Raw genomic sequence first — 20398 nt, 5'->3', positions numbered from 1 at the left:
GGTAAAGGACTTTTCTATTCAGAATCCAATTTTCTACCACACCCTGTCCGGTGGCTCACGACTTCTGAGACACCCTGTATATGAATTATATACAATTGGTTAGAGGCGAAGCATAATTTCATCAAATGTTTATATATAATTATATACAGTTATATACTATTGTATATATTTGTATACAATTATATAGAATGTACATAATTTTACGCTGCCCGATGAAAAATATTCACTGTAACGGTATATAATTATATATAATTGCATATTGTCTATATATAATTGGATAAAATTTATATTTACTTCTATATAATTATATACAATTGTGAAAGTGAATTAAATAACATTGTATATAATTCTACATAATTGTATGTAATTATATATAATTGTTTAATTGAAAAAATATTAAATTTCCATCATAATTTTAATTGCAAAATTTGACATTTGAAAAAGTAGTTCGATATCAAATTACTATGGATCAAATGTGATGTACATTTTTTTTTCTGTATATAGAACAAAATTTTACTACAGTAAAAAAAAAAATTCAATAAAAATGTCCAAAGATATGAATAATAAAGATGGATAATCAAAAAATTAGTTCTAAAATTGTGTTGACTGCAAATTTTTCATCTACTAGTTTTACAATATTATTGAATCTTCTGTTAACGGTCTTGCGAATGTTTTTTTGTTCAACAGTTTTAATTTCCAAATTATTTTCTTTGCCGCTATTTAATTATTGCAGCGCCATTGTTACTATTTTGTGAAAACTTGATCTAAGTATCATAACCTCTTTTTGGTTTCGCTATATCAATTGAGGTTTTTGCTGTGTAAGCATTTTTGTAGAATTTCGGATTAACGGATTATTGTTTTTCTTATCGTTCATAATAAATATCAAAAATTAAATACATTTGCATTATTCAGGGATAATTAATTACTATGGCAACAAAATTTGAAGGCATACCTGACAAGTTTGATTCCTATGAAAATCTGGAGAAATGGCTAAATAATTATGAGAAGAATAAAAAGAATAAATTCAATGTATTCGTTAGTGAATCATTATATAAAGTATACCAGAAGCGATCCTATGTAGAATTTAATCCACAGCTCATATATGACCGAATCAAATTCAAATGTTCTACTCGTGCGAAACATGATCATGATATGCCGTAAGCATGGAATTAATTATATATAATCTTATGATATTTTCTTAGTTTGCAATAAGAAAAGTAACTGTTACAATTCACGTTATTTCTTTCAATCAAATTTATTTAAATTTTTCTATTTTTTCTTCACGACAAAAAATTTTTCAAATTGTGTAACATTTATTATTTACAGAGATAATTGTTCCGCTAGATTAGAATTGAGTACCTCTCCTAATAAACAACATTTAGAAGTCGCTGATTTTGATTCTCATCATAATCATGCTGATATTGTAAGTAACATGTTTCATAATTTTAATAAAAAAATTTTATCTTAAAATAAAAAAAAACCCGAATTCTTAATTTTTTCTAATTTAAAGAAAGTTTATTACGATATTTGTTTATTTATTTAGATTATAGGTAGACGTGGGTCAATAAAACGAAAAAGATTGCTCTTAGAGTCGGCTGTAAAACTTCATCAAGAAATGGAAGAGCGAAAACCACAAAAAAAAAAAAGCAAATTGCGACGAGAACTGCAACCAAAAATTTTAAAACTATAACGCCAATTATTGCTGAGGAAAATAATAATTTGCTTAATCGGAAAGTTGTTATAAAATTAATAAGAATTGATCAAGCTAACGTAGATGAAGTCAAATTTTTCGATTTCTTGACTGTATTACGGCTCGCGCAGTAGAAATAAAATTTACACAAGTTCCGGGGCCTAGAAGATAAGTATTCCGGGGGTGGAGATAATCCCACACGGGAGACGAGTGAAGTTGCCGAACGGAAAAGCGACATTGTGAAACCGGAGCCCGAGCAACCAACACGAAATTTTAGAAATACCAGGTAAATATTAATATTCCTCGGAGATTCCTGTGGAACCTTCAGAGCGATTATTTTTAATTTGTAAAATTGATAATTACTGCTAGGCATTTAGCCAGCCTAATTATCCAATAAAACCGTTCTAACTATCCTGAATTTCCAGATAAAATATTGCTAAATATCCCGAGCTGCGACGCAGTGAACCCGAGTACCGAGAACACCGTGATTTTGGCGGACAAGGTTACTTCTATTAGAAGTCAACGAGAACAAAGAGAGCCGAACTCAAGTGAAGAAATTGTCAAAAATTCTCAGGTACAAAATAAAGTTTAACCTCGGGAAATTATTGCGTTGTCCCCGGAAACTCTAGGCACAGGCCAGGTTCCATCTTCCAATCACCCTACTTGATTAATTAATTAATTATTCGAATTTAATTAAAATATCTAAATTATAAATCGAGGTTAAAACTAGTTAAATCAAAGTTTGAACAAATAGAAAATTCAATAAGTTGGAAAAATTTCAAAATTAAAAATAAAAGAGGTTAAATTTAGAATTAATATTATTATAAAATTGGTCAATTAAATTTAGATTAAAATTTTCAAATCAGAAATTTTGATATCGACAATTTTGAGTTAACTACGTCATTTATATAAGCGATATTCTGTCGATTAAGGGGGGAGACTCATGTAAATGCCCCGAAATCGGTCATTTTTTAACATTTTTTTTTACAGTGATAAAATAATTTCATTGTTTCGAACTTTTAACACAACTTTATTAAACATTTTAAGATTATAAAAAAACATTTTTTTTTTTTTTTTAATACAAAATGGCGGCTCAGCATGATGTCTTATAGGCTGCCTCCGACGCGAGGTCCGAAACTGCTCTATTTGTCACTCATGAACCGTTGATCTGAAACAAAAAAAAAAATTTTTTTTTTTCAGGAGATATAAACGGAAAGGATAAACCTTTAAAATTAAAAAAAAAAAAAAAAAAGGATAAAATCCAATATAAAATCAGCCTTAAAAAAAAGTTACGATTTTGGGCTATTTTTTTGATCCTTTTACCCCCAAAAAAAATTAGTAATCAATCAGAAATACCTGAAGTTTCAGGTTTATCCTTCCGGTAGTAATGTAGAGAAAAGCCTCACCAAATTTCAAACAAATCGGTCAATAATTTTTTGAGCTACAACACGAGCAGTTTTTCAAAAAGTAGTTTCGAGATAATCGCGTTTAAAGTTTCAGTACAGGAAAATGAGTAGTTTTACTGAATTATTAATTACTTACCGACTAATTTGCAATTCCAGGTCCATATAACAGTCCTTCTGCCTCCTCAAAAAGTTGATTTTCATCTATTTGATGTTGTCTGCGAGCTGAACGAGCTTCTTTGGTCTCTGAAAGGCTTTTACGATTCTGTCGGGTTATTCGCTCTTCGTCTGTACTATCCGCAAATATCTTAGCATAAGTGCCAATATTCAGATTCAGAAGGTTCATTATTCTTAATATGGAAGTATAACCTTCATTAAATATCCCAGCAGCAATGTAAGCTGAAATTTCGACTACTTTTAGTCCGGAATGCAGGTGTTTTGGGGATAATCGCCAAACTGTAGCGTTAAAACTTTCGTTCGCGTTCTGCGTATGACCACCAAGGCATCGCTCAAGTAAATCATCTTTGGAGAAATCTTGATATATTGGTAAAAGATGCTGTTTTAAATCTTCACCAAGTAATGGAGCTAAATTTTCCTCTCGAGGATCTCGATTTAGAGCAATAGCCTTCTGCCATTTGCACCAGCTATCAACGCCTTCAGGGCAGTTATCATGTTGGGGATTTTCTGTAGTGGAAAAAATATGATCATAAGTAGCCATTATGGCTTTTTTCATATTTTCAACACTGTTAACATTTCTCTGAATACTTAAACCATAATATTTTGTTAATTTTTTTACCACTTTATCAGTTAGTTTTCCTCTCCCCGAAAGTTTCTTTTCTTTTTTTACATTTCTAAGTCGAGAGCCCATTCTTTTTTCTACATGACCAATACATTCACTCTTCACTACTGGTAACTCATTACCGTAAGGTTCTAAATCTAGAATAGCCTTGAATGTCTTAGAATCTCCGTCACCAATGTAGTTACCATATTTTACTCCAAATTTTTCTTCTGAAGTCGAGAACATTTCTTTCATGGCATCGACTTCCATCTTTCCTGACGAACCTTCGTGATTTTGTTGACACTCATCCTCATGATACTCACTCCACTTACGGAATTCTTCTGTATGAGTCTTGTTCTTCCAGTAAACACAGCCTTGACAGTAACTACTTTTTGTTTTCAAATCAATAACTTTCCCTGAATAATATCCTATGAGCGTTGCAACACCGTACTTTGATTTGAAACCACGTTTTTTCCAAGTACCATCTCCAGATACTTTTAAAATATTTTTTTCTCTTCCTTGCTCAACATTTTTTTCCATCTCTTCTTTCACTGCCTTCTGCGATAGAAATTCAAATGATAATTTCACTGTATTATAAATGTGTTCCACAATGTTAGCGTAACAACTTTTACTCAAACCAGTGCATAGATCCATCAGGTTACAAAATACATTTATTCCTTCTCTTCCAACACCCAAAAGTCTCATGATAAACACTATTCTCCGGTTTATTTCAAATCCGTTGTGAATGAAAGGACCTGAATTGATTATTTTATTACCACATGGACATGTGATAACAATTTTAAAACCAAGACCTCTGGAACCACACTCACTGAATTTTATCTTCTGATTACACACCGAGCACTTCACAATTTCCGACAAAGCTGTGAACACCGTAAAAAATTAAATTATCCTGTACCCATGTAAAGGATTTGTTATAATTTCTTTACTATCACGGGTATGGAGTTTTTTGCCACTGGCACTCTCATTGTGGCTTGTATTGGCTTCGAAATTTTCACCTTCTTTATTGGTGAACTGATTACCCTGATAACTTCGTTTTTGGAGATATTTCGTGCAATATTGCCACGTGTGCCTTTTTATAATTCGGCATTTTTGCTTTTAAAAATCGACTGAACACGAAGAAATCTCCAGCTAAACTAAATATATTTCTATACTAACGGTTATTCGTGTACTAATGTTACACGTGTGCAGGAATGTAAAAGTATGTATATATATATACTAAAAGGGATTCTCGGTAGTTGAACAAAATAAATATTTCTAGGTATTATAATAGAAAGGTCCTTTTCAAGCGCCCCGACTACCTGGCTCGTTACTTGACAATACGTACTCCGACCCGCTCCACTGTATTAGCCATAACTTTGTAAATATTCGAGATTTTTTTTTCCGGCTCGTCAGTACACGCTCAACATAGTATACTTTCAGAATATCGAAAAAAAAAAAATCGATTTTTTGAAAATTTTACATGAGTCTCCCCCCTTAAATTATTACAAATTAGAAATTAAAATAAAACTAAAGGAAACTAAAATTAGAAAATTGTCCAAGTTGGATTAAAACTGACCAATAAAATTAACGAGTAAAAATGAATTAAAATTTAAATTAAAATTAATAATTATAATTTACTTTTAGAAAATTATCAAAAATTATAAAATAAAATTATCATAGACACAAATTCCTTAAATTAGAATATTAAAATTGTTAAATAGTAAATTAATTTATAAAACAAAATTACAATAGAAAATTATCGACAAAAGAAAATTTGTTCAATAAACTTCGATAAATAAATTTGTCAAATTCCAGTACGATGATTTCAAAATTAATCAACATAAAATTTAGCTTTGGGAAATTTTTACCAAGTTGAAGACTAAGTCTCAAATCTTGACTGGAATTCAAATAGACATAAGCCGATTGTTCAGGCAGTTTGAATTCGAGTACGTTTTAATTAATCTAAAATTTTGGTTGAATAAACGCTACTGTAATATTAATAACTAGCTGTTACCCGCCCGCTTTGCTGGGCGTTTACAGAATTGTATTTATAGATTTAAATTTGAAATTTGATTGGAATGTTATATTGACTTAGAGATTCCAAATTCCATCGGAGTAACATTTACCTTTTATCCACGTGATCCTTCTAGCTAATATGTATTGTAACTTTCCATGTGCAATTAATATAACATTCCCGTGGCTTTCTTGAAAAAATGAATAACAATTCATACAACGAAAAAAATTTTAAATGAGCATTGGAAATTTCAGTTAAAGTTATATTGTAGGTCTCATAAGTGAAGTTAAAATCTGCCTAGGTCAAAGTCCAGCGAATTTTGTTGTTAATTAAAATTTTCTCCGTAATAACAACAATTCATCGATTAATGATCAATAAAAATAAAATGTATGTTAATCTCTTAGTCCGTTGACTCAATAGTTACATATGAAGTAAAATTTTAGAAACCTTATAATGATGACTTTTTATCCGCTGCTAAAGAGACGGTTGTTGTAAGAAAATATAATTATTAAGAAAGAAAAAATTTTTAATTGGTTGTCCTTGGAGGCCATCCCTGTGATTTTTTGTTTCTCCTGAGATTCTATTAAATTTTATATCTATAGGAACAATGTGAATTTTTTGACAAACATCACTCCCGCACTCCTATGTAGGGGAGGAATTTCGTACGATCCTATTTGAAATGATTACTACATTGTAAACAAAAAGTTCCAACAAAAGTTTGAGACCATAAAAACTATTGTTTAAAAATATGAGATTTTCATTGTTAACGCACGCGTAATCCCTTTTGAAGTCAGAATTCGAGAAAAGCTATTTCTAGCTGAATTTAACATCATATGTGAATTTATTTTGTTATTAATACGCTGAAAAATATGTAACCTTGAAATTATTAAAATATTTTTAACCGAGAACACCATTTTAAACAAATAAATTTTCTTGAGTCAATAGAAAAAATTATTGCCTCAAGGATAATTTCTGGGCAACAATTGATATCGCGACATGTTAAATGCGTAAGAATTATGAGGTAGATGTGTAGGAGGAGGTGGGTAGATCAAAAGTATTTTCAAATTCAAGGTTTGCAGGAGCTAAAGCTCGGATATTAAAAATCTTAATTGTTAACACCTACCCCCGCAATCCATATTATAAGTAGGCTATCATAAAATCCGCTCTTATAGCATTCCTACATCACATACAAAAGATTCTTACCACATTTAAAACCTGTAGAAGCTATAGCTTGGAAATTAAAAATCTTAATTGTTAACACCCACCCCTGCAATCCATTTTGAGAGTAGGTTGTTATAAAATTCGCTCTTACATCATTTTGAAATCACTTATAGAAGATTCCTACCAAATTTGAGAACGATGGGAGTTATAGCTTGAAAATTAAAAATTTTCATTGTTAATAGCCACCCCCGCAACCCTTTATGGGGGTGAGATATCGTGAAATTTGTTCATAGATAATTTCAACATCTCTTACAAAAGATTCCTACCAAATTTGGAGTCGATAGGATTAATAATTTAAAAACGGGAATTTTTCATTCTTAACGCCCCCGCAAACCCCTTTGGGGGAGAAATTTCTTAAAATTCGTTCTTAGCTGACCTCTACATGGTAAAAGTAATATTCCTACGAAATTTCAAGTCTCTAGGTCTTTTAGTTCCAGAGATATCGTGATGAGTCAATCTACCTATAGAACAGCTCCTATATTTTTCACTGTTAACGCTCCCGCAAGTTCCTTTGGGGATGGAATTTCTGAAAATTTGTTCTTAGCTGACCTCTACATGGTAAAAGTAATATCCCTACTAAATTTGAAGTCGATGGGAGTTATAGCTTGAAAATTAAAAATTTTCATTGTTAACAGCCACCCCCGCAACCTCTTATGGGGGTGAGGTATCGTAAAATTCGTTCATAGATTATTTTTACATCTCTTACAAAAGATTCCTACCAAATTTAGAGTCGATAGGAGCTATAGCTTGAAAATTAAAAATTTTCATTGTTAAAAGCCACCCCCGCAACCCTCTGGGAGGGTGAGATATCGTAAAATTCGTTCATAAATTATTTTTACATCATTTACAGAAGATTTCTACCAAATTTAGAGTCGATAGGACCTTTAGCTTGAAAATTAAAAATTTTCTTTGTTCAAAGTCACCCCCGCAGCCCCCATGGGGGGGTGAAATATCGTGAAATTCATTCATAGATTATTTCTACATCTCCTACAGAAGATTCCTACCAAATTTGGTGTCGATAGGAGCTATAGTTTAAAAACGGGAATTTTTCATTGTTAACTCCCCCGCAACCCCCCTTGTGGGTGGAATTCCGTAAAATCCGTTTTTAGCTGACCTCTACTCGGCGAAAGGAATATTCCTACCAAATTTCAAGTTTCTAGGTCTGATGGTTCCCGAGATATCGTGATGAGTGACTATATAGATAGGAATCGCTTATATATATATAGATTAAGCAACCAAAATTTAAATAAAATTATTTATCGAAGTCAAGTTAGGGACCGGGAAAATTTGATTCCCAGGAAGTTATGCTGTAAAGCGTGTCTTGGATTTTTAAAATAATTGTAAATTAGAGTCAAGTGTGTATCAGATAAATTGTTTTATTGAGAATCGTGTGTGTGTGTGTGTGTGTGTGGAAAACATTTTACAGTATATACTCCTCGTTCACGGGCTGTCGAGGAGGTTAGTATTAGCAGGTTGTCGACTAGCGTCATGGTATCCTCCTCTGTCCTAGTCGACTTCAGGTTCCTTAGTCCCGTAGTGAGGGTCCTGTGGACAGCGAAAGGGCTAAGGACGGTATGAACTTTGGGCAGGGGTCCGGGCGACCACTCAGGGCATATCTAGAGTCTTAGAGCGTGAGGGTCCTGTGGACAGCGCGACTTAGTTAGAAACTGCGGTATAGACGCTCCATATGAGGGTACCGTCAGGAATAAAAACTATGATAGAAACTGCGGTATAGTCGCTTCATATGAGGGTATCGCAGGAATAGGCACTATGATAGAAACTACGATATAGACGCTCCATAAGAGGGTATCGTAGGAATAAGCAACTTTTATAAGCATGAGTGTGTGTGTGAGAATTGAATCAGGGTTTAACTATTGTCATATTGTTCAAATAAATTGATAATTCGATTTTTAATTGTTGTTATTTGTGTCAAATATTATAATTTCTCTCGACCCTGTGATCTCTCTCTTGCTTGGACCGGTTCTGGAAACCGTGATAAAAATTCCAGTGGCGCCCTAATTATTAAATTCAAATAAAGGGGTGACCAAGGGACGGCTCAAACCCGTTACAGTCTGCAAGGTCAAATGTCTTTTCAAATATTTTTTCTGTAAATCTAATTTTCTGTTGGAAATATTGGCTCTTTATAATTAATAATTTAAATTTACAACTGCAATACATTCTCTTAGAAATAAAAGTTGGTAAGTACCCTGTTTAAAAATATTGATTAAATAGTATTGAAACGCAGTCGCTCTATGCAATTAGTATATCTATATATAAAATAAGGGGGTTTAGTGATTTGCGTATATCTCAAAAACTATCTGAGATATACTGAATATGGAAAAAGATTAAAAAAAAGGAGCAAATTTCGTAAAAATAAGTTTCAATTGTCTGTCGTGAGTTTATGGTACAAAACATGCCTCAGAGAATTTTTTAAAGCACCTTGGCTTACACTTGTCGCATATTCTTGCTAAAAATGTTTTGAACAAGTTATACATAAATTTATCTTGATTCAAAAAATTTTTTAAGGAACACAAAAATATTGTTGAAGAAAAATAAAAAATTTTTTGAATTGAAAGTTCTTGTTTAAATGAAAAGTACTTGAGCCAATAATTTTTTCGTTTGATGACAAGAATTTACTTTCTTATGCCAAGAAGGATTGATGACTGGAGCCCCCACCACTAAGACACGAACTTGTAAACAAGTAGTGGGGATACGGAAGTCGGAGAAACCGGAATAGCTTTTGTAGTTAGAAATGTACCATATTCCTCGGAATTCTCTACGGCTATCAGGATAAAGTATGGAACTTGCTGGCAGAAAAAAGAGCTCGACACCCTGCGTTAAATTACCTAATTCATTTATGTAATATATGTAAGGCCAAAACGTAATCATATCAAGGAAGATTTTCTTAACTTAACTTAACTGACTCTGATCAAGAGTAAAGTTTGGTTTTAGATGAAAAAATTCGGAAGGAAGACAATTTTTTAGTGAGTTAAAGATATTTTTTTTATCTGTGCGAGTTCAATATATGAAAAAAAATGTAAAGCACAACGATTAAATGTTAGTGTTAATGTACATACCACTGAACTCGGAATTTTTGATTATTCATAAAGATCGCCGGGCCATCCATGCCAAGATACTCGAGAAATTTCCAATCAAGGTTTAATGTTTCAAACAAACCCTTGTTTTTTTATAAAACGACGTAAATTAAATGGTTTTTCAGGGCAATAAATCCCACAACATATTATTGTGCGCTCCCAGATCCTTAAGAGAAAAAAAATACTAGAAAATCTCAATTATTTATAAGGATCGCCGGGTCATCCGTGCCATGATACTTGAGAAATTTCTCAATCATTGTCCAATGTGTCAAACATTGTCCTTGTTTTTTTATAAAACGATGTATTTAGAATGATTTTCCAGCTCTTTACAAGCGTCGAGAAATAATTCTGCAGTGCAAAATCCGTAACAAGAAAAAAAAAAACTAGAAAATCTGAATTATTAATAAGGATCGCCGGGCCATCCGTGCTAAGAAACTAGAAATTTCCAATCCAGGTTTAATGTGTCTAACATTATACTTGTTTCTTCATAAGAAAGATAATATTTTACGTCTTTCCAGCTCCATAGAGCTCCCAACAAATTACTGAGGACCCTAAGGTACTTTAGAGAAAAAGAACCTCGAATCTCTTAATTATTTAGATAGATCGCCGGGCAATCCGTGCCAAGATACTATAAATTTCCAATCAATGTTAAATGTGTCAAACATTATTATTATTTTTCTATAAAACAACGTAAGTCAAATGGTTCTTCAGTGCAGTAAATGCCCCAACATATTATTGTGCACGCCGAGATACTTAAAAAAAAAAAAATAAACTAGAAAATCTTATTTATTTATAAAGATCGCCGTGTCATCCGTACCAAGACTTTTTAGGAATTTTCAATTCATTCTCTAACTAATGAAACGGTATACTTGCTTATTAATAACAAAAATCATATTTAATGTCTTTCCAGCTCCATAGACTTCCCAAAAAATTATTGAGCACCCCTCCGTCCATTAGAAAAAAAAAACCCGTCGAATTCGGAATTGCTTATGAGGATCACCAGGCCATCCGTGCCGAGAAACTAGAAATTTCCTATCATGGTTTGAAGTGACAATCAGTATACTTGTTTAGTTTAAAAATAAATGATACTTGACGTCTTTCCACCTCTATAGATAGCCTAATAAATTATTGAGCTACCTAAGGTCTTAAAAAAAAAAAATAACCTCAGATCCTTCGATAATTCATAATGATAGCCGGGCCATCCATGCCAAGCTACGGAATTTTCCATTCATTTTTTAACAAATAAAACAGTACACTTGTTCATTTATAAAAAAATTATATTTATCGTCCTTCCGGTTCCATAGATCCTCCAACAAATTGTTGAGCACTCCAAGGTCCTTTAAAAGAAAAAAATCCATCGAATTCAATATTATTTATAAGGATCGCCGGGCCATCCGTGCCGAGAAAATAATTTCCAATCATGGTTTGAAATGACAATCAGTATACTTGTTCAGTTATAAAAAATAATGATACTTGACGTCTTTCTACCTCTATAGATAGCCTGATAAATTAGTAAGCTCCCCAAGGTCCTTTAAAAAAAAAAAACCTCGGATCTCTTAATTATTCATAACTATTGCCGATTCATCCGTGCCAAGTAACGGAATTTTCTATCCATTTCTAAACTAATAAAAGAGTATGCTTGTTTATTTAATAAAAAAATTAAATTTGACGTCGTTCCAGCTCTATAGATCCTCCAACAAATTATTCAGCACACCAAGGTCCTTAAAAAAATAGATCTTGAATCTTTTAATTATTTATAAGGATCGTTGGGCAATCCGTGCCGAGAAACTAACAATTTCCAATCAAGTTATAATATGTCAAGCATTATATTTGTTCATTTATAAAGAAAATTATATTCGACGTCTTCCCACCTCTATAGATAGCGTGATAAATTAGTAAGCTCCCCAAGGTCCTTTAAAAAAATAAAAACCTCGGATCTCTTAATTATTTATAACCATTGCCGGGTCATCCGTGCCAAGTAACGGAATTTTCTATTTATTCTTTAATAAATAAAACAGTATGCTTGTTCATTTATAAAAAAAATTATATTTGACGTCTTTCCAGCTCTAGAGATAGCATAATAAATTATTAAGCTCCCCAAGGACTTAAAAAAAAAAAAAAAACCTCGGATGTCTTAACTTTTTAGAAGGATTGCTGGGCAATCCGTGCCAAGACTTTTTAGAAATTTTCAATTCATTCTTTTACTAATAAAACAGTATACTTGCTTATTAATAAAAAAAATTATATTTGACGTCTTTTCAGCGCCATAGATCTCCCAACAAATTATCGAGAACCCCATGGTCCGTTAAAAAAAAAAACCCATGGAATTTGGAATTATTTATAAGGATCATCGTGCCATCCATGCCGTGAAACTAAGAATTTTTAATCAAGATTTAATGTGTCAAACATTATACTTGTTTCTTTATAATAAAAATTACATTTGACGTCTTTTCAGCTCCGTAAATCTTACAACAAATTATTGAGCACACCAAGGTCCTTAGAAAAAATAGACTTCGAATCTTTTAATTATTTATAAGGATCGCCAGGCAATTCGTGCCGAAAAACTAACAATTTCCAATCAAGATTTAATGTGTCAAACATTATTCTTATTTCTTTATAAGAAAAATTATATTTGACGTCTTTCCAGCTCTATAGATCTCCTAACAAATTATTGAGCGCACCATGGTCCTTTTAAAAAAAAAAAAAACCTATCGAATCCGGAATTATTTATAAGGATCGCCAGGCTATCTGTTTTAGGATACTCTAGAAATTTCCAGTCATTGTTTAACATTTTAGAAGTTATCTTGATCTATGTTTTAAAAAGAAATATAATAAACATTTTTTCAGCTTCATCGATGTCTGAACATATTATTCTGAAGATTGAGTTTCTGTACGAATATCTGTCACTTTCAAATTTGAGTATCAAGTAGGATCTTCCGGCAATCCATGCTGACTTCTATTTCCGGAGTTCTCGTTCCATGTCTATCAACAGATATTTATTTTTTCTATCATTATCATTATATGTGATGAGGAAGTCCAATATTTGCCGTTTATCGCTCTTGATGCTCTAGATAATAATTCACACGTACGGTTTCTTATGACGATTAATAATTTATTAAAAACTTAATTATTTGAAGGTTACATCCAAAATTAATCTCCTTATTTATAATAACATCATACCCACGTGTATTCGCTGTGAGTGAAGCCATGGTAGGGGAAATGAAATCGACTGAAGCGTTCGCAGTGGTTACTTTTGGCGTTACGGGAGGCTATTATTACTAAAATTGTAAGCAAGTACACGTGAGAGTATTTATTTTGTTTTAATTTAAATAAATTAAAAAAATGAGACACCAGAGTTGTTGTGTCGTAAATTGTAAAAATACCAGCAGAAAAAGTGAGTGCAAGTTTTATAAATTTCCGACTGCTCAGTGGAAAAGAAATCAACGGAATCAGTGGATAGCTGCAGTTAAAAGGCTGAAGTAAGTACTACCATAACCTTAATTTAATCAATAACAATAATTCGGAAAATTTAAATAAAAATTAAGTTAGCCGACATCTAAAAATTTTTATAATTATTTTTATCGAAAAAATTATTACGAAAAAATTAAAAAAAAAAAAATTAATTTGTAAAAACTTGAAAAATTCTAAGTGAATTAAAAAAATTTTTTTAATTCTAATTTAATAAAACAAAAAAATCAAAAAATTAACGTCAGCTAACTTTAGCATTATAGTATTGAAAACCTTTTCAAAATTTTTAAGTTTAGTAAAAGTTAATAATTTTGTTAGGATTCTGTGATGAAAAAATCTAATTTATAATAAATGCTTAAATTTAAATTAAAAAAAAAGATTAACATACTGTTCTAACATTTTATAAACACGTGATTTTTTAGCGCTGATGGATCACAGTGGGTTCCCAAGCCATACGATTGTATTTGTAGTGATCATTTTATTGGAGGCAGAAAATCAGAAGAGGAGCTAAGTCCTGGCTACATTCCAACTATATTTCCTTCAATTTACAAGTGTTCAAAAGTAAATGAATCCTCTGCGTTAAACAGGTAAAAATTATTTGGTAAAACTTGATCAATTTGAACGACTTAGCAATGATAATTTCATATTTTCAGATATAAACGCGTAATGAATCGGCGAATGAAAGCAAAATTACCTTCAACATCAAATGCTGAGTCCAATGTTATAGAATCGGTAGAAGTGATGACTGAAAATCCTCCAGTAGTGTCTTCAAAAATAGACCAAGAGTGTCAAATGGATTTTTATTATTCGAACTCTGATATCAATTCTCAAATGTTTACTTGCAATCGTTATGTCAAAGACGATTTATGTCATGCTGAAACTCAGACAGAAATTGTTAAAGATACTAGGTCGATAAAAATTCATATTGGTAATAAAAAATTTGTTGATAAAGAATGTGGTACTCCTGAAAAAACCTTTGTTGATAAAGAAAGTCAAGCAGATAGTAAACATTTTAATGGATTCATATCGGTGACAAAGGATCAAGAAATCATTGATCTGGCAGGGGTATCATTCGAAAATTTTGATTTCTTGTTGACAAGAATGTCTACGCAAAAAAGTACATAGTATCGAAAAAGATCGACTATTAATTTTTTTAATGAAAATGAAAACTGGATTGACATTTTCAGCACTTGGTGTACTGTTCAGTGTTCACAGAACAACAATTTCTACAATTTTTATGAAACTTTGCAACTACTAGCTAGTGCAACTAGAAATTTAGTATTTTGGCCAGATATTGACGCTGTACAAGAAACTATGCCTGACTGCTTTCTACCTGATTACAGTAACACCAGAGTTATAATTGATTGTACAGAATTTCGAATTGATATCCCTAAAAGTGTCGACAATCGTGTTTTTACATACTCCCAATACAAAAAGAACTTCACAGCCAAAGTTCTTATTGGAATAACACCTGGAGGTTTTATTTCCTTAAGATCTGACATAGCTGGAGGACGGAAATCGGATTCTCAACTTACAATAGAGTCTGGGCTGTTAGATCTATTAGAAGATGGTGACATTGTTTTGGCTGACAAAGGTTTTCCAGAAATAAAAACAGTGATTGACGCAAGCGGTAAAAAAGTACAAATGGTTATGCCGCCTTTCCTTGAGAAAAAAAATGAATTTTCAACCGAAGAAACTCAACAAACATACAGTGTAGCAAGAGTTAGGATTCACGTTGAAAGAATCATGCAACGATTACGGACTTATCAAATATTGCATAAAATTCCTCAGCACTTGTTTCATTGCATAGACGATATTTTGCACATTTGTTGTGTTTTGGTTAATTTACAGCCTCCAATTATTTCTAATAAAGAAGATGTTGAAAATAAGATATAAAAAATATCTTATTACTCATCAAAATTATATTTATTTTATGGATTTTTATGACATACAAAATTAAATTTCCAAGATATTGTAAATAAATTGTAAAATTAATGAATAAATAGTTTAAATTCTTGTAATAAACAATAAAATTCTTTTAAACTTATTTATAACTTTTACATTAGTAACGAATATTAAATAAAATATTAAATTAAAACTCTTTAAGATTGGCATTTTTATAACGAATAACAACGCTCTTTACTTAACTTAATAAATATTAACTTAATAAATTTTAAGTAACGAATAAATATCTTTACTTAACTTTCTAATAATTGACTTGTTGGTAACAATGATAACAATCCTTATTTTTACGTAGTTATGTATTATAAAAAATAAGTTATTATTATTTAAAAATATTCTCAATATCACTTCCAGTAAAGCTTCGTTTCTCCATTGCAATATCATTTTCCTCATTATTATCTAAGTTATCAGTATTATCACTATTATTATTGTTATTTTCTTTATCACTATCTTCGATAGTTAGGGTCGCGTATAAAGCAGGTAAATAATGTTTAAAATAGAATTTTTCGCTTTTTAAAATCATAGTTTTTAAAAAATCTTCGTCTCTATTAACTTCAATCAAGAAACTGCCATCTTCAACAGGTGAATAGACAAAGAAATCACAAACGCTCATTCCACTGACGTACATTTGAACTTGAACTTGTGTATAATAAATATCAGTCTTCTTAAGTTGTAACTTATTATCAATAAGTTGTAAATACTTAACATTACTTGAATTATCAACAATATTGATTATTGGTTTCTTCTCGCAGGAACTTGGACATTTAAATTCTACAATTTTTAAAATAGAGCCATCATCAGTGACAACGCCATCCAGGCTTGCACAAAGCCAAGGCTGAAATTTGCTAACCAACACTCCAACACGTTTAACAATACAATTTGCCAATTCTTGGTATTTATCTTTGGCATGAGTTTCCATTTTTAAACCGTATCTGGTTGAAGCATTGTCAATTTTACTAGGGTTTAACATGTCTGAAACTAAAGTTTCAACTGGTTTTCTACTTAAAACTTTAATATTATGAACGTTTGAACTTGCAGAAATTCGTAACCGTCGAGCTTTGAACCAATTATTACTGGAAGACTGTTTCACTGTTTGATAAGACAAATTGATGATTTCCTGTTCTGATAATTGCACATTTTTTAGGTAAAACTCTCGTATTTTACTATCCATATCATATTCACTTTTGTAAATAAAATATTCCTCTTGGAAAATTAATAAATTTTCAATACACACAGCGCATTCTTCTTTCTCCAAATTTAATTCGACTTGCGCTAATAAAGAATTCATAACATTTCTGACTGTATGTTTATTATTTTCTTTCAATTGTGCTTGCATTATTAGTTTTAAGGGTGAATCAGCTTTTAATTCAGTGATTGAAACTTTTTGAGGTTCATGTAATTGGGTATATTTGTGTGGTATCATATTTTTAAAATATTCTCCTTTAGAATATTTATTTTTTGTGAATTGACGTGCACTCGGCTTGCCCCACTGCTGCTCATGACTGGTTTTTGAAGCGCTTTCCTCATTGTTAATAAAATAAATTAACGCCGCGACGTGTTTGCACTTTTTACTCTGATTATATACACAATTACAGTGTACATCCGTTACATAGCGTTCGGAATTTATCTAAAAGAAAATAATAGAAAAAATATGTTAATTACAATACTCTAATAATTTTTACCACGACGAAATAAATGATCAAGTTTCAAATTACGTTCAATGAAGTAATGTAAGGTGTACTGTGGACCGAGGCTTGGCGAATAATACGAGATTTTATAAAATAGCTATCATTGTTCCGTCTGTGTTCCTCGACATCTCTTACATGTTCTGCAAGAGCGAGATTTTTGCCCTTGCTCACTGTTGCTGGCTGAAATTCAATTTGATGAGTGATACACTGAAATCCGGTCTTTATAATAATATCCATGGCTTTTTTGTTTACTAAAAAAATAAAAAATTACATTAATTAAATAAATATTAATATATTCCATTGATATAACTATTTAATTATTTTTTTCATTTTAATTTTTCCTTAGTATCATTTTTTGACTTTGATATAAATTTCAAACAACTTAACCTGAATGTTTGCTGCATTCTTTATTATTTTTTATCATTATACTTACTTGCTGTTGATTCGTTTAATTAAAAAACAAAACTGCAATTACTATAAAAATGTCACATTTTTTATAACTTTTTCTTTTTACTATTATTTATAATATTTATTTATTTTTATGTTTCTTGCTATTGCCATACGTATAAAAACATACTCTGACAGCCTCCCGTAGTTCATATTTTGTCTGGCGCTGCAGTCGCACTCATAGCGAATAGATAAATTCGTTCCGTAATTGACTGCCAGTATACTGCCGCAGTATCCTAGGGAAATATATGACGTCATAAATCGCCGCCATATTCTGCTGCGAGTACTGGCTTTTTTGAGGTAAGGTACTCGCAGTAGTTTGATCACGTGATCAGTCAAAACTATTTAAAGTGCCTAACGTTTTATAAACAATACCAGCAGTTAAATCACAGAGTTTTGTAATTAATTTGGATTGATAAACGAAACAATGGAAGAATTGCTAAAATTAACTTTATTAGACTGTATTGAAAATACTCAATACGAGCTGAAAGTTACTCAGGAAATTTTTGATCGTGCAAAGACAGGTAAATTTGTCATCGTATCTATCAATATTTTAAGCGTAACATAACCTTATTTTTTTTCATTTTAATTTTTCGTTATTATTTTGCAGATACGATGTTTGCTACTAAACTTTTGGAATTTTGTAAAAATGAAGGTAAAAATATGAAATTTATTAGAATATTACTGAAAGATAATTTACTAATGATTATCATGTATAATCAATGTCAATATTTCTAATGTATTTACAAATCCGGTATATTTTCTATGGAATAATTTTTTAATATTGTAATTAATCGATCTACAGATTGTTTTGTATTTGATAGTCCCATACCGACATACTACCAAATGTATGATTCAAAAGAAATAGGAAAAGAAAATAAACTTCCGTCAGAAGCCGGCTCGTCAGGCACAGCAACATTTACCGACAGACCTTCAACATCTTTTGATACTTCTCAGACGAAGTCAACGGCTGGAAAAACTCTTAATAAACCGAAAGCTACAAAGTCATCGGGTAAATTTAACAGAGAAATGACATAGATTACAATAAGAAATGTCCAGGTAAGCAATTATGAAAGCTGAACAATTATATTTTTAAAATGTATCAACATTAATCTCATAAAATTTTTGTATAATTATCATCAAATTTAAGATGTCAAGAATTGGAGTAAAAATGAAGTTCTACTCCTTATTGCGGTATATAAGGAACACCAGCTTGAATTTCTTGATGCAAATATTACCAATGGCGATGTTTGGGTCAAAATTACAACGAAAATCAACGAAACCCTCAGTCAGCAGAATTAGCCGCCTATTGCTGCGGAAAAATGTAAAACTAAATGGGAAACACTGAAGCGCCGTTATAAAAGTTTAAAAAATAGTCAAAAAAGCTCTGGGAATGCACCTATAACTTGGAATTTCTACGATGTAATAGTGAAGACTAATTATTTTTTCATGCTTTTTCAAATTTTTACAAATATTTTACTCATGTTAATTTTAAGGAAATGGAAGAAGTGTTTAGCGAGCAGCCGTGGGTAAAACCCTTGTCTACTGCTGGATCAAATACTACCAACAAAATGGGTATTTACAAAATTTGTAAACGGCAAAAAACTCTAACTAGCTACTGTGAAGAATTACTTTTAGCTAAAAAGGAAAATAGTGAAATTCGCCAACAACAACATCGTGAGAAAATCGCATCAATAGCTCAATTATCTGGTGCTCTTAATAAGCTTGTGGATCATATAACAAAGAGATATTGAGATTTATGATTCTTAGATAAACTACGTTTTTTTTCTTCAGTATTAAAAAATCCTTGAGAGAACGTCAAAGACTAAACTTATTTTTAAGTATGAAAAATATATGTTTTTACGTTTTATTATTAAGAAAAAAAAAGTTTATTATCTTTAAGAAAGTATTTGCAAGAAAAGTTCAAGTCAAGTATAAATATTTCAAATGTACTTGTAAGTCTTGATTTTATTATTTTTTAATTAAAATATATATATCTATGTTGATGTTAATTAGACTAAACCGAAAAAAGTGTAACTAAATAGGTTAATATTTTTCTCATTTTTAAAGATTTATTAAAAAAGTAACATTACATATATTATAAAAAGTATATTAAAATATATTGTAAGTTGAAATAAAAAAATATAAGCCTGATGAAATTTAAAAAGATATTATTACTTTTCCTCATTTATTTTTTTTTAATAAATTAGCAGAATTCACTGTATTGTGCAGATATTGAAAGAAACAACAAATTAGCTGTAAAAGGTACAATTTTTTTTTTTTCATATAAGTTGATTTCAAACTTTGCTTCTTTACATCGATGTGCAAAGTTTTATTTTTATTTTACTGGAATGCATGTATGAGTAAAGTTTTAAATTTATAGATTATTGTTTATAAAATTCTTTAACTTTTCTCTTTTCTCCATTCCAGCAACTTTCATGTCATTGTTTAGTTCTATATCTACATCCATCACTGGAATTTCATGATTTACAAGTATTGGAATGTCGATCAAATCATCTCTCATGATGCAAATGTTGTGCAAAATACAACAAGCAATTACGTAGTAGGGTATTAAATCCGTTCTTGTAAATGGCAGTTTATCCAATAAACTACGAAATCTTCCTTTCAATGA

At 31.0% G+C, this 20398-nt stretch overlaps 6 protein-coding genes across 7 annotated transcripts; 4 read left to right on the top strand and 2 right to left on the bottom strand.

The window, feature by feature from the left end:
- The first annotated feature begins 736 nt into the window (after positions 1–736).
- Positions 737–2130, top strand: LOC141528967 (uncharacterized). The gene is made up of 3 exons (XM_074245273.1): positions 737–1157; positions 1327–1423; positions 1544–2130. The coding sequence occupies exons 1-3, from the start codon at positions 928–930 to the stop codon at positions 1688–1690; spliced, it is 474 nt and encodes a 157-aa protein (XP_074101374.1). The 5' UTR covers positions 737–927; the 3' UTR covers positions 1691–2130.
- A 514-nt stretch (positions 2131–2644) lies between these two features.
- On the bottom strand, positions 2645–4767 carry LOC141528629 (uncharacterized). Of its 2 annotated transcripts, XR_012479411.1 has the most exons (3): positions 3233–4767; positions 3047–3131; positions 2645–2858 (listed from the first exon to the last, which is right to left on the bottom strand). XR_012479411.1 is itself a non-coding variant. In XM_074244779.1 (2 exons), exon 1 carries the CDS (start codon positions 4574–4576, stop codon positions 3236–3238), a length of 1341 nt encoding a protein of 446 aa, XP_074100880.1. In that variant the 5' UTR covers positions 4577–4767; the 3' UTR covers positions 2648–2858; positions 3233–3235. The 2 variants fall into 2 exon arrangements, 1 of the variants encoding a protein (XP_074100880.1); XM_074244779.1 differs by lacking the exon at positions 3047–3131 and having other exon boundaries at positions 2648–2858.
- An 8389-nt stretch (positions 4768–13156) lies between these two features.
- Positions 13157–14794, top strand: LOC141528928 (uncharacterized). The gene is made up of 3 exons (XM_074245223.1): positions 13157–13680; positions 14092–14256; positions 14323–14794. The coding sequence occupies exons 1-3, from the start codon at positions 13544–13546 to the stop codon at positions 14792–14794; spliced, it is 774 nt and encodes a 257-aa protein (XP_074101324.1). The 5' UTR covers positions 13157–13543.
- A 126-nt stretch (positions 14795–14920) lies between these two features.
- Positions 14921–15734, top strand: LOC141528804 (uncharacterized). The gene has a single exon (XM_074245035.1). It carries the CDS (start codon positions 14984–14986, stop codon positions 15563–15565), a length of 582 nt encoding a protein of 193 aa, XP_074101136.1. The 5' UTR covers positions 14921–14983; the 3' UTR covers positions 15566–15734.
- Positions 15735–15888: 154 nt separating this feature from the next.
- Positions 15889–17915, bottom strand: LOC141528918 (uncharacterized). Its single transcript, XM_074245212.1, has 3 exons — positions 17753–17915; positions 17347–17570; positions 15889–17258 (listed from the first exon to the last, which is right to left on the bottom strand). The coding sequence occupies exons 2-3, from the start codon at positions 17554–17556 to the stop codon at positions 15954–15956; spliced, it is 1515 nt and encodes a 504-aa protein (XP_074101313.1). The 5' UTR covers positions 17557–17570; positions 17753–17915; the 3' UTR covers positions 15889–15953.
- Positions 17916–17962: 47 nt separating this feature from the next.
- LOC141528927 (uncharacterized) lies at positions 17963–19068 on the top strand. The gene is made up of 4 exons (XM_074245222.1): positions 17963–18290; positions 18377–18421; positions 18572–18778; positions 18917–19068. Exons 1-4 carry the CDS (start codon positions 18194–18196, stop codon positions 19066–19068), a joined length of 501 nt encoding a protein of 166 aa, XP_074101323.1. The 5' UTR covers positions 17963–18193.
- Positions 19069–20398: the final 1330 nt, after the last annotated feature.

The sequence above is a fragment of the Cotesia typhae genome, unplaced genomic scaffold, assembly GCF_013202065.1.
Source record: "Cotesia typhae breed Kobodo isofemale line unplaced genomic scaffold, CoteBio_Ctyphae contig_44, whole genome shotgun sequence".
NCBI lineage: Eukaryota > Metazoa > Arthropoda > Insecta > Hymenoptera > Braconidae > Cotesia > Cotesia typhae.
Note: the sequence above shows the minus strand (reverse complement) of the source record. Positions and strands in the feature narration are given on the sequence as shown.

What these genes read in the sequence shown, in the direction of transcription:
- LOC141528967 (XM_074245273.1), top strand. Translation starts at nt 928, where the DNA reads ATGGCAACAAAATTTGAAGGCATACCTGACAAGTTTGATTCCTATGAA. An exon ending in AAACATGATCATGATATGCC is followed by an intron (nt 1,158 to 1,326) that starts GTAAGCATGGAA and finishes TATTATTTACAG; the next exon opens with AGATAATTGTTCCGCTAGAT. An exon ending in ATCATAATCATGCTGATATT is followed by an intron (nt 1,424 to 1,543) that starts GTAAGTAACATG and finishes TTATTTATTTAG; the next exon opens with ATTATAGGTAGACGTGGGTC.
- LOC141528629 (XM_074244779.1), bottom strand. Translation starts at nt 4,576, where the DNA reads ATGAGACTTTTGGGTGTTGGAAGAGAAGGAATAAATGTATTTTGTAAC.
- LOC141528928 (XM_074245223.1), top strand. Translation starts at nt 13,544, where the DNA reads ATGAGACACCAGAGTTGTTGTGTCGTAAATTGTAAAAATACCAGCAGA. An exon ending in GCTGCAGTTAAAAGGCTGAA is followed by an intron (nt 13,681 to 14,091) that starts GTAAGTACTACC and finishes GTGATTTTTTAG; the next exon opens with CGCTGATGGATCACAGTGGG. An exon ending in GAATCCTCTGCGTTAAACAG is followed by an intron (nt 14,257 to 14,322) that starts GTAAAAATTATT and finishes TCATATTTTCAG; the next exon opens with ATATAAACGCGTAATGAATC.
- LOC141528804 (XM_074245035.1), top strand. Translation starts at nt 14,984, where the DNA reads ATGCCTGACTGCTTTCTACCTGATTACAGTAACACCAGAGTTATAATT.
- LOC141528918 (XM_074245212.1), bottom strand. Translation starts at nt 17,556, where the DNA reads ATGGATATTATTATAAAGACCGGATTTCAGTGTATCACTCATCAAATT. An exon ending in CTTACATTACTTCATTGAAC is followed by an intron (nt 17,259 to 17,346) that starts GTAATTTGAAAC and finishes ATTTTCTTTTAG; the next exon opens with ATAAATTCCGAACGCTATGT.
- LOC141528927 (XM_074245222.1), top strand. Translation starts at nt 18,194, where the DNA reads ATGGAAGAATTGCTAAAATTAACTTTATTAGACTGTATTGAAAATACT. An exon ending in GGAATTTTGTAAAAATGAAG is followed by an intron (nt 18,422 to 18,571) that starts GTAAAAATATGA and finishes ATCGATCTACAG; the next exon opens with ATTGTTTTGTATTTGATAGT. An exon ending in GAAAGCTACAAAGTCATCGG is followed by an intron (nt 18,779 to 18,916) that starts GTAAATTTAACA and finishes ATCAAATTTAAG; the next exon opens with ATGTCAAGAATTGGAGTAAA.